General features: G+C 34.7%; 1 protein-coding gene across 1 annotated transcript in view; it reads left to right on the top strand.

Moving 5' to 3' along the window:
* LOC113497756 (tRNA dimethylallyltransferase) overlaps positions 1–19,729 on the top strand; it is a 205,803-nt gene that overhangs the window by 79,535 nt on the left and 106,539 nt on the right. Inside the window, exons 2-3 of the mRNA XM_026877461.1 lie at positions 5,636–5,773; positions 8,714–9,135. Of these exons, the coding sequence (XP_026733262.1) occupies positions 5,636–5,773; positions 8,714–9,135 (560 nt within the window). The remainder of the gene's footprint in view (positions 1–5,635; positions 5,774–8,713; positions 9,136–19,729) is intronic.

Below are 19,729 nucleotides of genomic sequence, written 5' to 3'. Positions count from 1 at the left end.
ATTTAACAAAGAGACTTTTTGCGATACAAAATGGCTGTGGTCAGATGTCACGGGTAATTATAATACATCAACCGGTCCTACCGCAATAAGTTACTTTGTCGTCCAAGGTGACGATTTCCAAATAATGTTACATCAGTTTTTGATGCAAAAAATTTAGTTAAACAGATTATTTGGATAAAATAATCTGAGTAATAAAATATAATGTCATTTGTACCTACTTTTTGAGTTTCCAATGTCGTTCAAAGTCAAATTGTAACTTACACCTATACTTAAATATATAGAGATTATGTTAACTAAGATTTGTTCGTATTTTTAATTAATACGATTATACCTATTATAGTTGGTACATGGTTAAATGCGTATGATTAAATTTGGTTCACCTTTGACCAAAGAAAACTGTAAAATATAACCTATGGTTTCCATATGACTCCGAGAACCATTTGACAGACGCCGAAACAAACAGATTGTTTTTAACACCTTATTATTTTTACTACGTAATTTGACAGACGACGAAACTAATTAATCGTCTTATTAAAAGCTAATAACCCATCAAGACAGGTGTACTAAGCCTCTTCATACGTGAAGCAACTCCAACTACTCTATTCTGCTAACATTATAAACGCAAAAGTTTGTAGGTATGTATGGATGTTTGTCCCTCTTTCACGCAGAAGCCACTGAACGGATTTAGAGGAAGCTTGGTGTATATAGTTTATAACCAGAATTAACAAATAGGCTGGTTTTTGTCTCGATTTTATGTTCCCATGGGATCATTTTCGATTTTTAGCTAGCTATTGTCCGAAGGCCCGCCTACATAATGCAAAGATTTCAAGCGACTACTTCCAATCACATAGAGCTTTGTACAGGCATCCATTGTCCAATATTAAAACCGAGATGTAGAGAAAATTGAGGTGTGTACGAAGGCCTTTAGTGAAAGTTTTGTAGGAATTAGTAAGTGTATATACAATACCTTTGTGATATTATGCAAATTGCTATTATGCGTATTTATTTTCATTGAGTGATTTGTCTAATTAATAGTACTCGTCGACGTCAGTTGCCGCATACAATAGTTTTCTGTTTCGTAGGTGCGTTAAGACGACAAGTTAAACGTCAGATGCGCTAATTAATAACTAGTGATCATATTCTGAAGTAAAAACTCACGACGTTACGTGTGTGATGGCGCCCGCGGTATTAAGCATACATACTTCCAAAGTTAGGTGATTGAAAGAAATTGCTGCTAATTACTTTTGTATTATAGAAAAAAGCTCAGAATCATCTGGAAATCATGGGGGGGGGTAATTAAAGTTTTAATCAGCCCTATTTTTATTCTGACATATCGATATCTAAAAATGAAATTTAATGGAATGGAAATACATACATCTAATTAATTAAGTAAGGACCCAATTTAACTGAACGCCTACAACATAAAAGTTGTGACATTTTTTCATACCCACAGTGATGGAAATCTATCCAAAATCTGGAATTATAAAAAAAATCACAACTATAGATAAAAAGTAATCTTTTGACCTACATTGACACACTTTAAATTAAACTAGAGAGAAATATTTTCTAATTAAATCTATTATTCACTTTAAATGCAGATAATGTTTTAAGCTACTGCTAATACTGCTCCTATCAAATAACTCGGCTGTATGCATCATTATATTTAAGTATAAAGAACAAGAAAAGCACTGTTCTCGTAAAACAAAAGACTAACTCAAAAAAGTTTTATCAGCAAGTCAAAATTCCTAACATTTACATCAGGCTACTAAAATGAATAATTACTTAAGCATCCGTTTTCTTATAATATTTAATTTAACTTACATTGTAGGCAACGATCATATTCGGGTCATTGATAAAACTAGTCACTTAATAAGTGCCTATTTTGAGATAAGTTTTTAAGACTATATTATTTTAACCTCGTTTTTTCGGTATCTATTTTAGATACGGTTCGAACGGAAAAGTTTTGTATTGATTGCAAATTGTTGATTTGTACTCGACTTGTATAAGGAAATGAAAGAATAAGTTCTATTTATAAGGTTATTTGAGGCCTACAAACATCTAAGTGTAGCCGCGGTTTTGTTTGTTAAAGTGCCTGTCTAGTAAACACGAGGTCTTGAGTTCGAATCTCGTCTTGATTTATTATGTTGTGAAAAATCATATTTCTCGCGGCTGTCTAAAAAACGGTCCCATTTTGCCCCCGAGAACAGGGAACGGAGAACCATTCCGGTTTTTTAGACGACTTTAAAAAAAACCTTAATTCTTTTTTAAAACTTGCCGATGAAGAACTCAAGTCGGACTTACTTATATCCGGATACAAACACAAACAAGTTATCTTTAACTTGCCGTTAAGCTTATTAGGTCTGAAAAACAGAATACCTACAGAAATAAATCATCTTATAATATTTTAAGTGTCTAGCTAAGATAATTCATAAGAAACTGTCTCGTGACGGATGGTCGAACAGACGGACAGACAGCGCAGCCTCAGTAATACACTTATGTTTTACCCTAACAAAGTACGCATAGTGAGCTGGTGTAATCTCCAAACTGAACAAAAGTAGGTACAGCATTCTTAACCTGTTTAAACCTAAGAATAATTCTCATCACCTTATCATCATAATAATAATCTATAACAGTAATCATTACCTACAAATTTATCTCGCTTGCGCAAATGAACCGAATTAATAATATATAAAAAAACGTAATTACTTCGCGTCGGGTTATCGTGTGGTCAACTGCCCTTCCGAGTTGAAACAAGATCAAAGTCACATTGGACTTATCATTGCTATGCTTAATGTTCGGAATGAGAAACGTGTCATATTTATTTTGGTCACTCCAGGATGAGTACTTAATACTGGTATAGAAAGAATAGGGATGATGACAATTTTTTTTTGCAGTGTCCGTCTTGTAGTTTTTTTTTGTACAATAATGGATACGTATTTTTAAATTTGTCCCGCTAACATAAATTGACCAAATTACAGCGAATGAAACTTACGCGAGACGTCACGATTGAGTATAAATTTTACCATATCGTTACGTCACAAGCCCCCTCTCCTAAAGTTTAAAGCAGTTAATCTTTAGCAATTCTAGTTTTTTTGAAAAAGGAAAAAATACGTGTCTCATACTTTTCAATTATCTAACTGAGGGACTAATGAGATTTTTTCATTTTATACCCAGTCATCATCCCTATTGAAGTTGGGAAGGTATGGTATTCGATTTTTGGGTCTGTTTTGGCGTTGATTCTTACTGTGGTAAAGCTTTTCCAGGATATCGGTGAATAGTCTTTTGTCTGTGAAAGATTGCTTTTTGCGGACCGCCCATAGTAACATAGTCACACCGGATCCTATATTCAAATGATGATATTTGTATGTATATTCATGTAGCTGTGATTGCCTGGAGTCACAGTGGTGAGACAACAGGAGTGCTAAGTCAAAGGTCTCGAGGTTGATCTTAAGGCAAGAACCAATCATTTTTAATATTGTGTGCGTTTTAGAAATAAATATCACAGCTTCCCTGTTCCGAAAGGCAAGTAAAAATGTGGTTCCTGGATCGTGATGGATTACCGATAACATAAAAAAAAAACAACAGCTGTATTGTCTATATTATGGCTTACATATTAATAAAAAAGTTAAAATAAACGTGAATTTCTAACAAAATAATCTGCCTTCGGAAAATTCCTCAAGCATACCGAAACACAAGAAATCCTTGAAACTTTACAACAGTTTTATCTAAACGTTGCCACTGTATCATAATAATACATTGTGGACGTGTAATCCTCATCATATGTTTTGTTTTACGATAAGCAGTTATAATAGTTTCGATAAAACATATAAGTATTATGATTTGTTTCCAAATGTTCTAATCAGCTGATATTACGAAACGGGCAAAATTTGCGCATTTTTGGCTAGTCCGATAACGCGTTCGATTGCGCAACGAGTCACATTGAAAAGTAAATGCGTATATTCTTATTGACCTGGTTAATTTGCAGATAACTCCGGGTTAAGTTAAATTTTACTATTATTTATCTTACCTAGACTGTGCTTAATTTTAGCTAGCGTTGAGAGTTGACTTCAGGAATAACCGAGTTGAGGTCACCAAAGCGAACGCGTGACGTTATTATGCGTTATTATGCGTGACGTGTCGCGAGTTCGATCCCCGCGTATGTCAAGCATTTGTGTGATCCATAAATGCTTCTCCTGATATTAGATATTTTTGTGCAAATGATTTTAATGTTTATGAAAACCCCCGCTACACAAGGATTAAATTCCTCAAAACAAGAGACGTTTTAAAAAAAAATAAAGTGTAAAACTACGCATTTCTCTGCTCGTAGCTGCGTCCCGTTCTGACATCAATCGTCTCATCCTTCTTTAAAAGCTCGTAGTAAGCTTACTAGTCTCGTGAAAGAGGTTTACAATACAAAACCTCTCGGCTATCTGATTTGGCACGGCTTGACTACTTTGGAAAAGTGAAGTCTTGTGTTGGCGTTTGCTGTATTGAATTGCATTGGGTACTAGAGCTATAGTATCTTTAGGGTAAACCGAGTGAAAAGTTTTTGAAAATATAATAAAGTGAAATTTAATTTAGTTTTTTTGGGTACCGGATAGTAAAAGTGAACCCCTATTACTATGGCTGTACAGTTTGGCCGTTTGTCACCAGGCTATATCTCTTGAACCCTGATGGTTAGATAGTTTAAATTTTCACGATGAAGTATAATAAAATAATAATCAAGGGTAAGCAGCTAGCTAGCAGTTAAGCAATAAGCAGTGCTTATTAAGGTCATAAATTTGTCACCTAACCGATTTGCATATTTTTACCTATCCCACACCCGGCTCGCACTTGAAAGCTTTTTAGTGATAATTGTTCTTTACTTTTTATGGACATAAACATTTTTAACTGATATTTCGATTAAGTGATTAAAGAAGAGTTCAAGGCATTCTGTCAATGGTGTAACAATGACCACCAGCAGTGAGTGACAGTGGACCGACAAGCTGTTACACATACCATAGTTCAAAGCAAACCAGCATTAGCTATAACACGAACATTTCGCAAGAACCAGCGTCCTATGTTAACGGTGCCGTCTAAATATTCCTTGTCAGCTGTAACCGTGCCAACCATTACAATAATTCGAGGAAGAAACCAATGTTCTAAAATTAGAAAAATCGTTCTAAATACGCGAGGACCCATTAACCTCCTATAACGAGTATTGAAAGCTGCCAGAAACATTATTCAGATGTATGTCGACCTCCGCCCCCCTTACATATATTTCATAGCGATTTACTTGAATTAACATAATGACACACCATTATTCTGAGGTGTAATAACAGAATTTTCTTGATTCATAGCCAGTTGAGTTTCAGGGGAGGTGTAGTGTTGCAAGACGGTATACGAGATTGTTTATTTAATATAATGTTTATAAACTAAGGGGTGTGAAGATTGTTAAAGCGGGTTATTCACTACTATTTCCTATTATAATTGGGCGAACCTCTTTTTGTGTTACTGTAAAGTTCTTTAAAAAATTGAGGATTAAATTATTTATCTTTGCCGAAATCTGAGCATTTAAGTCGTTGGATTAAGGTTGATTTTTGTATATCTTTTACATTATCACCGATTCATTAAAACCTCTTTTCTATTGTTTCAGATCTACAAGGGTCTGGACGTGGTGACGGCGAAGGCATCTGCGAAGGAGCGGGAGATGGCTCCCCATCATCTGCTGGACATCCTGGAGCCCCATCAGATGTTCACAGTCGTAGACTTCAGAAACAGGGCACTAAAACTTGTATCCTTTTACCATATGATATAGATTATAAAGACATGGATGGGTTACTTTAAGATGATATAACGAAGAAAGGGATCTGTTTCATTTGTCTCTTTGCCTATACCTAATAGGTTGAACAGATCATAAATTAAGCCAGTCTTAAATAATAGGTTAAATGCAGGGAGCAAAAAGGTTTTTGCTTGTTGAATTGCTTTGCGTTTCTCCGCCATAACAAACAAGGAATTATGTTATTAAAAGATATTTATATAGTATACACCAATATATATTTATTTGTCATCAACAAGTCAGTTAAAAACGTGTTGCATAATCATGATAAACCTTGTAATCCATTCGTTAATGATACAAATTAATATGAAATGAGGCAACAACTTCATGATAACTAGAATATTAATTTGGGCCTCAAACCTTTACACACTTACCTACTTTATGTAGAACATTTGTCCAAACAGCAGTAAACCTTAATGAAAATATTTATTCGTGAAGACATCGAAAGTATGGAGTACACAATACAACGATAATTAAACAAATATTGAATTTTAAATTCAAAGAAATAGTAGCAATCTTAAATAAAAATATTGGATTATTTATTTTATTTTAAATCAACTTATACGCCTTTGAAGGACATGGGCTTTTAAAAAATAATTCAGAACTTTCGACGTTCCTTCCGCGTCAGAAACAATCTTACCATTTTTTTTCATTAGGTGCAAAAAAATCTAAATTAAAATTAAAGATGACGGTAAGAGAGACAAAAGAAGTAGGATTCAAATAAATAGAACAATAATTTCTAAAAGAGAAACGCGCTAAATCGATAAATCGTTAGTGTGCGTGTGAAAGGGAAACTTATCTAGACTAACAGCTGTAGCTGCGTCTACGCAAGGCTTAAGGGTCAACCGCGAGTTAATGGTCTCCGTAGGCGTAAACACGTCACTGACTGTTGCAATGTTTAATTTAGACCAGCTCGAAATAATATACCATTAACCATGACTCATGCAGATACTGGCACAGGTCTAGCCGCGCCTGTTGCGGTCAAAGCTTAGATGGGTAACCGCATTTTATAGATTGTAATTGGTGTATAATCGAGATTGTATTGTATTGGATTTGTTCTTGGGAATGTTTCGTTCATTTTATCTTCAAATACAGTACGTTTCAAGACTTTCGTAGATTTTTTTGGTATTGTAACTTGGTCATGTTGTGGTCATGTAATTGGGTTGTTGGCTATTTTTAGGGTATCGTACCGAAAGAGTAAAAATATAATCCTTTTACTGAGGTACCGCCGTCTGTCTGTCACTAGGTTGTCTCTCATGAACCGTGATTGAAATTATCATAGATTTTGCATTTTGTAACGACTGTACTCATATACTTGTTGTGTTACAAATTATTTTTTGGGTATCAATCTCATCTCATCTCTTCTAATCACAGTACGGAACCCTCAACGTCGCTAGTCAGACTCGCACTTGACCACGTATTTAATTGGGCTAACTGTCCTGATCACCAATCACCCATTAATGTTTTTGCCTTCAGATAACTGACCAACATGATCTTTTTGTGGTTGTTACATGTGATAGTAACGACGTACATGCTAATATGCAAGATGAAAAATCTATCTCTCGATTTTACCTTTTTACTCAATTTCCAAGTGGAATTCCATTAAAAATGCATCAAACCCCATATTGACATTTCAGTCAAAATGAAATCCTTAAATTCCATACTTGCAATGCAAGTTTTGGAGGTTTTATCAAAGAATCAAATAGGAACTGATTTTAAACTCCATTTTTCACTTGATAAAACAAAAAAGCATCTCTAGTTTCCGAACAAATGCCGTGGCTAGCAACAAAGAAAATCCTTCAACAATTTGAACAGTTCAAACATAGTGATATGTAGGTACGTTTTTCCTTAATCAAACCGTAGTAGTGCCAGTCACTTCTGACAAGTATTTAAAAGGTTTACCTTCTTTCGCGTTTCGGCCATTCACCGTATAATCCGCTTACGTTGACCAAAGTAGCTTACATATTCGGTACACTGGCTCTTTCTATGTACATCATAAGTACCGGCTAACGATGTCGATACTAACAAGTGTATAGTGTCTGCAAGTACCGTTGCTTCTGGATGCTCGCCTTAATGTTCTAAAGATTGGTCCTCATTGTTTTTATTATTGTGGTTTTCCTGATGGTTTATGTTTTGACTGTGTTAGGTTTATTCATAATGAGACTGTTATATTTTTTGTTTGGAGTCGTTGAATATAAAATGGCAGCTAGAAATACACTTTTGCCTTCTCTCGCCAAGTCAGTAAAAGTATGAATTTTGCAAATAATAAAAAAAATAATAATAATTGATCTCTCAATAAAGGCAATATTTGTAAAATCAATAGCCTTCGATGTCTAAACCATATTCGAGATTGTCTGTCACACATATGGACTAGGGAAACTGGTTCTAATCCCATTATCACTGATGACACATGATCATCTATTACATAAGATGATACTGGTTTTTTAATTCGTTCATTTAAATTCTCGTCAAAATTATTAATCCGTTCAAAAGTGATGGAATCGTGATTCCGACTCTGATAACGAGTAATATCCTATCTTAAGATAACTTCCTCCAAAAGTTCCATCGTTATCTAAAACCAGTAACTTGGGTGCGTTACAACACTTTACTGTACTGTTATTATTGGGGAATATTTCTGAATATTCCGCTCTCTGATGTCTAAGTCTTGACTTACTAATGTCAATACTGAGAAGTCATTTAAGCAATATCAGCGTTTCTTCGTGTGGTTGGTAACAAAAGCTTAAATTTCGTAATAAGCTGACATTATTCAGGTATTTTAATTTATTACAATAGCATGAGGATAGAACGTCTTAAATTCACACATGAAACTTAAAAATAAATAAGAATTTTCCAACTATTACCTAATTCCCTATAGTTTCTTAAACATTCATACAGATAGACAATCTAGTAGAACAGAAGAAGATACCAATTATAGTTGGAGGTACAAATTACTACATAGAATCAATCGTCTACAAAATATTGGTCGAAGATATGAATGACGATGAAGCCTTACTATGGGACAAGAGTGGACGAAAAAGAGATCTAGACGATAAAGAAGCAATAAGCAACGCAAAAACTACAAAACTTGACAAAGATTCAGAAGTAGGAGTTCCAAGTACTTCGGATGAGGATAAAACCAAAGTTGATTCACCAATTGAAAATAATGAAACGAATTTAGAAATTAGTATAGATAAATTAAAAGAAGATGTATATAATGAAGCGAAGTTTACAAACGAAGAGATACATGCGAAATTGAAAGCTGTTGACCCGAAAATGGCGGAGCGATTACACCCGAATAATAGACGAAAAGTATTGAGGTAAGTTGTAGATATAGAATTCGTATTATATACATTTTTGTTTCAGGATTTTACGAATAATTTGATCGAAGAATTCGTGAAAACTAAATCTTAAATTCTTAGTTTCCATGATTAAAACTAGATCTTTAAAACTATATAAATTGTTGTTGTTCTCTTTGTACGTGAGTATTTTGAGTCGTGTGCGTCAACTTTTATACACGATGATTTTTTAGTCGTCTTACAAAAGCAGCCCAGTTCATGTATCCGACGTAAAATACCCCTACGCGCGATTATTATTTTATTATCATCAACTAAGATAATAATTACGAAGAAAATTAAACAAGAGAAATCTGAAATATACTCTTAAAAATGATAAAAACGCCGCCGCCCGCGCCCCTCACCAATTTTACAAGGCTCGGACCGCGCTCGCAGCAGAGCTTTGTTTCTAAAATATGGCATTTAATTTTTTTTCAAATCTCATAAATACCTATTTTTTTATCATGAACGTCTTCTAGTCATTGGATACATGAACTGGGCTGCTTTTGTAAGACGACTAAAAAATCACGGTGTATAAAAAGTCAGAAAACTAAAAGCGGATTTTGGGAGATTGATTCATATGATTTCATTTTATGTGTTTAAATGACTGCACTAACTTCATGGCTAGCCAGTAGCCGAGTGATGGATATCACCAAGCTCGACCCACTGTGGGATTGAACCACGCAGGACAAGACCTCGTGACCTAAGTCTTTGTGCAAGTGACTTGAACTTGAACTTGCGACACAAGTATTAAATCACTTACTGCGGTAATCGTTTGCAAAGAGAATAACTGGTATGAATTCGTCCTACACTCGCTCTTGAATACTATCAAGTATTTATTTATGCCTATTGGTATTTCATTCACCTATTGCTTGTTGCGTCACCCCATGTATGTTTAATTAGTGTAGGTTTCCGCCATTTACATTCAAATTTAGCCAAACAATTTTTTTTGGAACCTCTGCGTGCGCTGAATGCTAGGCGCCATCTGTCGAGATAACGATTAAACATGGTTTTCCACATTTTACCATATAAATTACAGTAAATTTTACTACAGTGAATAAAATCGTTTCTATGTATGTCATAAGCCATAATTGCCAAAATTTATCTTAAAAATACTTATTTTTACGAATACGAAATGAACTGTAATATTTACTGAAAATATTCTTGTAATTAAGAAGTACGTCATTCTTATCTAAAGTATGTTTCTGGGTCAACATTTTTAATTTTATTCGTTTAAAAATTTAATAATATCAAGATAATAATATTCAGAGTTTGATAAATTCAGCTGTTCGTAAATTACATGTTTAATAGTTCTTGAATGTCGAGCTAAGGCATCATCGGCTCATTGATATTCTGACAAAATTTTCCACTGGTTTTACTAAACATGACATACATAATTATGTTTTTATAATACCTTAGCGACTAACCGATTTGTTTTCGCTATCACTAAACGATTTAAAAATAAATCATTCAACAATCCATTCAAAAACAACGAAGCGACGCAAACAGACTGCCGCGACCGGTTTTTATGAATGAATCCATCGGATATTAGTTAGGCGACTATCAATATCGCATTTACAATGTTAATACCAGCCTCTGTCGTACAATTATCACCTTTATCACCTTCAACTAAGGCTTCTAACGACAGCAAATCTATTTTCTAAAATATGTTTTATCTTGTAATGTCAAAGTTCAGACGCAGTGTGTCAAATTGATCAATCTGGTTCTGGGCCATGCTCACGTTATCTTGGACCTTGTGGGGTGATAATAGGGGTCACATTGGTAAATCATAAATGCGAGATCGGTTTACGTACATAAGTCTTGGGTATCACGTAAGCTTTTTAGGATTGTTGCCGTGGGATGTTTTTGGGTAATTAAATTTAAATGTGGTGGGAATCTGTCGTTTACAAGATGATTCTTTATTTGATGATTGATAGACACATCGATTTATATAGATTGACATGATATAGATGCTTAATCACCCTTCGATACCTATTAAATTCGTCTGCTTAATTTATATTTTCTGTTCATAACAAATATTTTATTATTTGACTATTGACTTTAGCACAGTCAGTATGCCAGACAGTAATGAAATTAAATTATTAAAATGTATGCGCGAATTTTCCACAATGTTATGTCACTTTTTTGCATTTCGACCGCCGAATTCTTTAAATTTTACTACGTTTAGTTTTATGCGTGTGTTTATAAACGTCCATAAATCTTTGTATTTCTAAAATTTCTTGAGTATCGTAAGCCTCAAAACAACTGTCCCTTTCTAGGAATAAATTACAACGAATAATTTTACCAATTCAATAGTTAACAACCTTGAACGAATAATCAATTTTATACTCTTTTTATTGCTTTTGATAGTCGGTTTCCTATGTTTAATGTTATGAAGATATCTCGTTCGAGCTCATCGACTTCTAAGGTTTCCTGTTGCCTAATCATTATTTTGGTGCCTCTATGATTACGGGAGACAGATCGCTCTTTTATTTCTTCAGAATTGTCATATTTGATGGCTGTCTTATTGGGCGCCTCTACGTCATAATCTTTGCCAATTTTATTTGGGTTTGGTTGTACAGATAATGTTTTGTTATGGAACTGAAATTTATTCAGATTTATAATCAATATTGGATCCACCTTTCCTGTATCAAAAATGCGTTTTTGTAAATCCTATCTACTGCTAAAGCTAGTCTTTTGCACAAGTATATCTTATAAACCTTCATACCAGCCAATATAATATCATTCGAGCACAGTACATCATTCATTCCTTCATATCCGTCAACGTTAATCCCCGGCTCAGCGCCATCAGTCTCCATTGCGAGGAACTTTATAAAAAGGTAACATCGTCCCAAATTGTATGCAAAGACGCTCCCTCGTATCTCAAGACAAGATATGTACAGTACGCATTATATCTTTCTGAATTAGACATTGTCGAAAAAAACCACTTCCCCCCGGCAACAGAGTCGCGAAACTTGTTCACGCGGTTTACATAAACATAGGAATTGAAGGCCGTATGACATGATGACATAAAACCTTTGGCCAGTCCGCCAGACCTCCGTCCCTGGCCGCTCAGTATGTACAAACGGGGAAGTACAGTGAAGGCGACGGCTCCACTTATATTAGACGTTACGACTTCCGTAGGTCTTTAACCGCTGCCAAGGATTTCGTAGACGCTTGCGAATGTGTGCGTGAGGTGACCTTGGTTCTACTACCCGATGTTCGTGTGACCATGTTTGCGGCGATAATTCGCGGATTGGGTCGCGCCGCTCGTATGTGGGTCGATCTAATTGGCTGCTGTGCTGGGACAACTGAACGAATATTTTAATCGCGTATTTTATGATAAATAGCTCACGTTTCATTAATTAATAATATATTTCACGATTTGGGTGTTTATTCTACGTGGACATCCAATATTTGGTATGGAAATGTGACACACTTGCGTACCATATGAGTGGTATATCTTAATTTTGTAAATATTGAATTGATCACACGACAACTACAGTTTTACACGTTGTAATACATTTTTCACGTGTTCAAATAGGCGGGGTTTTGTACCAGTCATCATGTGTACACTGTCTAAAGAATCTGAACATACACAATAACGTGGGAGTACTTGATAAAGCAATACTTAGCCAACTCAGCTTAATATTGACAAAATATTACGAACTGCGTAAAATCGCCTCGTTTACGATCTTTTGTTTCCAAACATGTTCGATAAAATGGTTACAAATTTACACGAAGGCTGTAAAATAATATTATAGTTATTTAATAACATTAGTTCATGCATAGAGTTAGTAAACAAATCCGACCTGAGCAGTACAATATCCCGTATCTGATGTGAGAGATCATGGTCACAGTAGTCGGTATCGCGAATAAGGCCCCTCGATAACCCCGAATTATTTATCACGTGATTACTATACATTCGGCAAGTTGGACGCGAACGTAATGTTTAAAATGGAAAATTATCATATTGAGCTCATTAAATTGTTGGACTTTGCTTTTTGGTTGATTTTCCGCAATTTTTTTTTGGTAAGACGAGTGTGGAGTAAGCTTGTTTTGGTTTGTTGTGAACGCGGTAATGAAATTTTCACGATTTTTGAAAGATCTCGGACTAACATGTGTTTCCTTTCGTACTTCTCGCAACTAAGTGTGAAGATATTTTGTCCATTGCAATTGTCACATTCTTAATAATTTATATAAAGCTCTAAATTTTGTTTATCAAAATTATTGCTTAATTTGTTTTTTTTTCATGTTTTACTTTGTAAATGTAAACTTATTAATTTTGTAATGTAAATAGAAGATATTGTTATTTAGTCTTTGTGATTTTAATTATTTTACACATCGGATGATGTTTTTCAAATATTCATTCTTGGAATGACCTAAAAAAATTGTGATTTCAAAACATAATATTCCATTATTATGTATTCAGTCGTTTTTTCGTCTTGTTTTCTTGATTTTCAGCGCGCGTCCGACATAAATAATATGTAACTGGACCGGGTTATTCTATTCCATAGAGTTCTCTCATATCCTTAACATATCAAGAAAATTATGAGCATGCGAATCGGCGGATTTTTCCGAAAATTATGGTCTCATGACGTCACGGTTGCTAGGCGGCCGCGCAGAGCTAAAATAACTTATGAGGCGACATCGCTTACTAAGAGATACAGTAAAAATAGTATTTCGGGGTTTTTCTAACTGTGGAGCTATTGTTTCAATAAATGTTGGTATAACATTTCAATTGTAGAATAAATTTCAGAGTTTTGTACGATATAAATACAGAGATATATTTTCGCGTAACGTTCGATTTTTTTTTGTCATTTGTAAGTCAAGTGTAAGTTAAATAACATTTGAACATGTTTTTTTTTCGTTGTAATCCATTCGTAGCCGCTTTAACCCATAGTTACCCACAGTAGTTTTTTCTGTAATAATTTACAGGAATAGGTTATTTTAAAAGAGTTTACAAAATACTTAAAATGGTTTGAAATATAAACTCTTTGCTGCTTGTTTCCAGAATAGACGTTTCTTTAGAAATTGGCTTAGTATTATGCCTAGATTTCGTGATTCAGCGCTTATAAATAGTCGAGTAAGTCTGCCATGATATAATATGAACAAAGAGATGAATTTAGATACCGATGAATGTAGGGAAAACAGCATAACCTACAAATAAAAAAATAAAAGTTTTGGGTAATATTTTTTTCTTTGAAAATCTTGTACGTAAAATAAATATTGTTGCTGTTAAAAAATATCATTAAAATAACGTAAACAAAATATGAGTTTAATATTCAATAAATAATTTAAGGTTTTAAAGAACTTTAAATGACAATTCGTTTTATTATTTTCTCGATTTTTATCTGTAGGTATCTATTTCTCCACACACTTTCATTTTGTTTTCTGAACCACCCAATATAAGCGTAATCTTAACAAAAAATCGACTTGCCCCTCTTTCGCTTTGAGCTGGAAAAATTCTTCTCGATACTAAATTCAAGTCTCACGCATTTCGTGTGCACTCCGAGCCACGCATTTTTTTATTTTAAGACATTTTATTGACGAAAGGCGGAAGAAAAATCTAGTGTAAGCTCACCGCAAATATAAAGATGTATATTTAATGTACGCAGTGGGTTTTGAAGGAAACGAGCTATTTCGGATTATTTAGCGGATGAGCTTTAAGAAAATCTTTTTTTATTCTGTTTTGGCGTCATACGGAATAATGGCGCCTGGATTACTGGGATACAGCTAAAGTGACTCTACGGTTAAGAAGTTTGTTCATAACTCTTGTCTTCTTTCGTTACAATTACCCTTGGACAATTTGTTTTATTTGCCTTGGTTATTCCACTACTGCGTGCAGGTTAAATCTCCTCTTCAATTCGCCACTAAAACTATCAACTCGTCCCGCCATTTCCTGCGCTGTCTGCCCGCCTCAAAGACTGTGGACAGATGATTAGTCAAATAATTCAAATTCTATCATTTAACAACCGAGCGGTGTCAACAAGGGGCATGACTACAATGTAAATGAGGTGTTATCGCAACTATTCACCTAGTAACACTCAAGACTACCGCTAAAAATGTCTATGCTATCAAGCCATATAATTGTCCATGTTTAGTCTGTCTGGCCTCCAAGGACGAGACGCGTACGTACGCACAATTAACGTGTCAACTATAAAACGTGGCGTAAAGTGTATTTGTAATATATTTTAGTGGTATTTAAACGGTATTTATCACATTTTTGCCCAAGAGGCGTGATTCTTAGCTAATGTGACGAGGAATTTTGGCTGTCATAGTCGATCAAAGGAAAATGTGCAAAAAAAAATATTTCAACATCGTAAAACATTTTCCATAATTTGAATTACGGATATTGGATCATTTAAGCCCCAATTCAGTTTAACTACACGCTTTAACTTCATTCTGGCTTAACCAGTTAAATAGGCTTCGTCTTCAAAGGGCTTTTATGTTTTTCCCTAAAGAAGTAATAAGACTTCCACAACCAACAAACAACTATAATGCTTCTAGTCAAATTATCTCTAAACCAATTTTGCCAAACGACGATAAATAATGTGAGTGTGGAGTACAAAAGAAGCCCCTTCCACAGCTCTTAGGAGTAGATGTTGGCGGAGATAACATGCTTCCATTATACATATCTGGGATCCTGCTACCACCTCACAAAATTAGATTACAGCCGTGGTTGAAGCGAGACAGCGCGCTACAGGATGTAGAGCGACATCTCTTTTCCACATATCCAAAAGTCTTAGTTTCGGAATTGGTGGTAGGTCCTATGGGCGTTTTTCTTTTCTCGTTGTGGCCTTGGCCCCGATCCTTAGCTTCCGTATCGATTACTTTTAGTTCGTTGACTTGGGTCGCGCCGGAACGAAGGTAGCTTGACTTAGGTTCGGAATTCATTCTTACGTATTACTGGGCGTGTTGATGCTGGTTAGTTCGGTTTTGGCGGTACCTTTAACCGGTATTTGAAGAATATACCTGTATGTACTTGAGGAACATAATTGCTTCCTTCGCTTAAAGGTAGAATTGTTTTTTAGCTCAAAACTGTTGCTATGCAGGTTTAAATGCTGAACCGACTGAGCAATTACAGTGAACTAAAACTTACTTAAATTAACAGTCTATGCGCCTGTTGAAATCCGAATGATCTTCAGAGTAATTTCATAACACGTATATTACAGCAGTTAAAATTCAGGTTTTGAACGTAAAGCATTTCTCAAAGCAAATTAAGGTAAAGTGTGCGTGGGTTTGGAGAACCATAGATGAAATATTACAGTCCTCCCAGAACTTACTGAGCAATTTATAAACAGTTTGAATTACGAACATCTACTATCATCAACTAAATTAAGAGATCTACCAGCCGACGTTTATAAAATGTCAACTTTTATGTCAAGAGCACTTGTAAGGTTTTTTATTCAGTATAATCTAGCAAGTTATTGAAGAAAACCGTATAATTTAATATAATAGCCCAGTATTTTGTTAAAGTTAACGCGTGTAACACGCAGAGGCATGAAACACTTTTTCTCCGAAGTCACTTGAACTGGCGTCTATGTTCCGTAAAAACTGTCATGGTTAAACCATTGGGTGGGTTTTTGTGAAATGGAAGATGAAAATGTCACGTTACTGGTAGGCAGAGAGACATAAAAACGTAAGAATGTCTGGTTTTTTGGAAAATGGTGATGGACGGCGCACCTTACATGGTCCTCCTATTATACTAGCATTAATACTCCGAGGGCGTCTTCTACTAAATGATTTATTGTTATGTCAACTATTCACCAATCGGCGGTAGCAATATTCATCAAAACAATTGACAGTAACAGTGAATTAGTTACTAAATTGATTTATTGTTTTTCTCGTCCTGTTCATATCACTATCAACTGTCCCGGTTTTCGTATTCATCGTTTACAATGTACAGTATTTTGAATGGAATAGAATATAATGTGCATTTAATTTTGAGAATATTATTAATGTAGGTTACACAGAATACAGTTTTTATGTCAGTTTATATTGGGAGAGTGGAACTTTTAAAGACAAATCTTTTTAGAAAAATATTAGGCTATCCATATAAGTGCTAGCTGATGCTAAGCTACCTGACTGCAAGTTGGCGATTTCAAATTCCAATTCATTCATCATCATCATCCACAGCCTTTATCCTCCCACTAATGGGCATAGGCCTGCTCTTTCTCGTGTCAATTTCTACGTTCCTGTGCTAGCCTCATCCAGACTCGTCCCGAGACCCTTATTACGTCATCGACCCATCTTGCTCCCGGACGACCGACGCTTCAATTTCAACATTATTATTATGATTTATCACGGCATCGACAATTAGCAACTCAACGGCAAAATTATCCTCTGCAGTTCTTTACCAAAATACTGTATAGAAGTACGGGTATATCTTGAAGAGTCCCGCGGGGGCGGCGCGGGGCCGGGAGCCACTAGGATGACGCAAGCCGTACAATAAGGAAGTGAGTTCAATTGTCCGTGCGTACGCTGGGCCATTCTGTAACGCTCCTAACGCTTACCAAGTTTCTAAAGGGCTTTGTTACTTAGGAAATAGGTGAATTTTGAATGAGTTTTTGTGTGAAGTATTTTTGATTTGTTGACAAATGTGGAGGTTTTGTCTTTATTTGTTAATTTTAAATATTAGTTGGGGTTCTTAGGTTTACGCGAATGTTAGAAATTTAAATGAAACTACTTTTACGGACCATTCTGCCCGTGACCATGATACCTGCAAAGGTGTCGAAACGTCGGGAACTAAAATCTAAAATTAAACCCCGATAAAATCCGTAGAAGTAGTTTCATTTCAATTTGTTGGGGAGTTCTAAATCATTTTAGCGCAGTATTCTTTTTCGAATTCATTTTAAGAAGTATAAGGATTCGAAATGTAGTCATATACCTATTTAAAAGCAATAAAATAACAATAGGAGGAACGTATTTTACAAACTCACCGTCTAAAATTAAACAAAAGTCGCGTGACGCCGACTTCCAAGGTAAAATTGGCAATTTTATTATACAAACTGAATATTAATATATTGATAAATATTAATTTACAATTAATATTACGTTAGTCGCATTGGATGTCTGTCTGTCTGGCTTAATTCTGGTTTTGTTTCATTCAAGTTCAATAGGCGGAATATTTTAAAATCTTATGAAATATGTATCTAACATTGATCTTCGTATATCTACACGCATTTCAAAACATTCCACTCTTTTCTATGTTACTGTTTCTTAATTAGTTTATTTTACAGTTTTTTTTGCAAAAACTTACCTGCATAAAAAAACTAAGCTAATAAATTATTTCACAAAAAAAAATATAAGAAAAAAATACATGATAAAAATGTTCAGACTAACCCTGTTCGTCGGAATGTGGTGCGTATTGACTGATTTATTGTAATGTAATGTAATGTACTAGAGTCCACGTACACTAATGCTAAAATATCCGAACTAAACTTATCGCCTTGCTCTGTACCTTATTAACAAGTTTAATTGACTGACTGCGCAATTTAATGTCATTAACCTCACCCTTGAAAATAATTTAGTGCAAATAGTTTTGGTCTATTTTTGTAAAGAAAATGTTTTCTGAAACATAATGTTTTTATTTCTGCTTATTGGAACTATTAAGTCCTATAAGATACTTCTAGCCTATGTTAATATGCGTTAAAAGTAAAGCGACAAGAACTAAATGCGTTAATTCCTGTTCAATCGTAAATTGTTTGACGCTATTGATTAATATTTGTTGTCACAGCGGCATCACAAATACAACGTATGAAAATTTAATTATGTCTAGTTATCACATTTTTTTAGATTTGGACTGTTGACAGATGGACAGACAGGTTTTTACTATTACCCTATGTGTACGGATACCTTTTTTTTTGTAAGGCGGGCGAATCCTCATTGACACCCACTCCCTCGGGAAACGGGTAGTGACTTAACCTGATCCGCCGAACGAATGCGTTGCAATCCTAATACGCTTTGGTACATACACCTAAAAAGGCTTGAGATTAAAAGCCAGGTATCTTTATTCAAATACATACATAATAAACCTAAAATGGATAATCACAGTAAGTAGCGTGTTACAAAGATACTATTTTAAACGTTTTTCCTCAAAAGATTACACATAATCGGTATAAAACAGCGGCGCCAACAAGATTAACAATAATACTTGTAAATTGTTTGACAAGGCTGACTTGTAGAAGTCATTTTATTTGGCTTGTTCTACTATGAGTGCTTGTTATTATGTGTCATGCTTCTTAGAAGTTTTGCAGAAAGAATTGTTATTTATTGTATGCGGTTATAATGAAATGGGATACTCTTTACTGGACGACGTATGACTGTTCAATGAGTAGATGGAGAAAAATGTCCTAACTACTAAATATTATGTCAGGTTGAAAAGACTTGGTAATGGTATCTGTGGTCTTGGTTTGGTGTCTGTGTTTAAATTAATGGAAATTATAAATGGCGGAAAAGAGATAACGATGAAAAAAATCATGCATTTTAATTCACATTCAGAATTTAATAGTCAAAATCAAAATGTTTTAATTGCTATTAGACTATTTCTCAAACATACACTTTAGATACTTTAGGT

This window comes from Trichoplusia ni, chromosome 1, assembly GCF_003590095.1.
Source record: "Trichoplusia ni isolate ovarian cell line Hi5 chromosome 1, tn1, whole genome shotgun sequence".
Taxonomy (NCBI): domain Eukaryota; kingdom Metazoa; phylum Arthropoda; class Insecta; order Lepidoptera; family Noctuidae; genus Trichoplusia; species Trichoplusia ni.
Note: the sequence above shows the minus strand (reverse complement) of the source record. Positions and strands in the feature narration are given on the sequence as shown.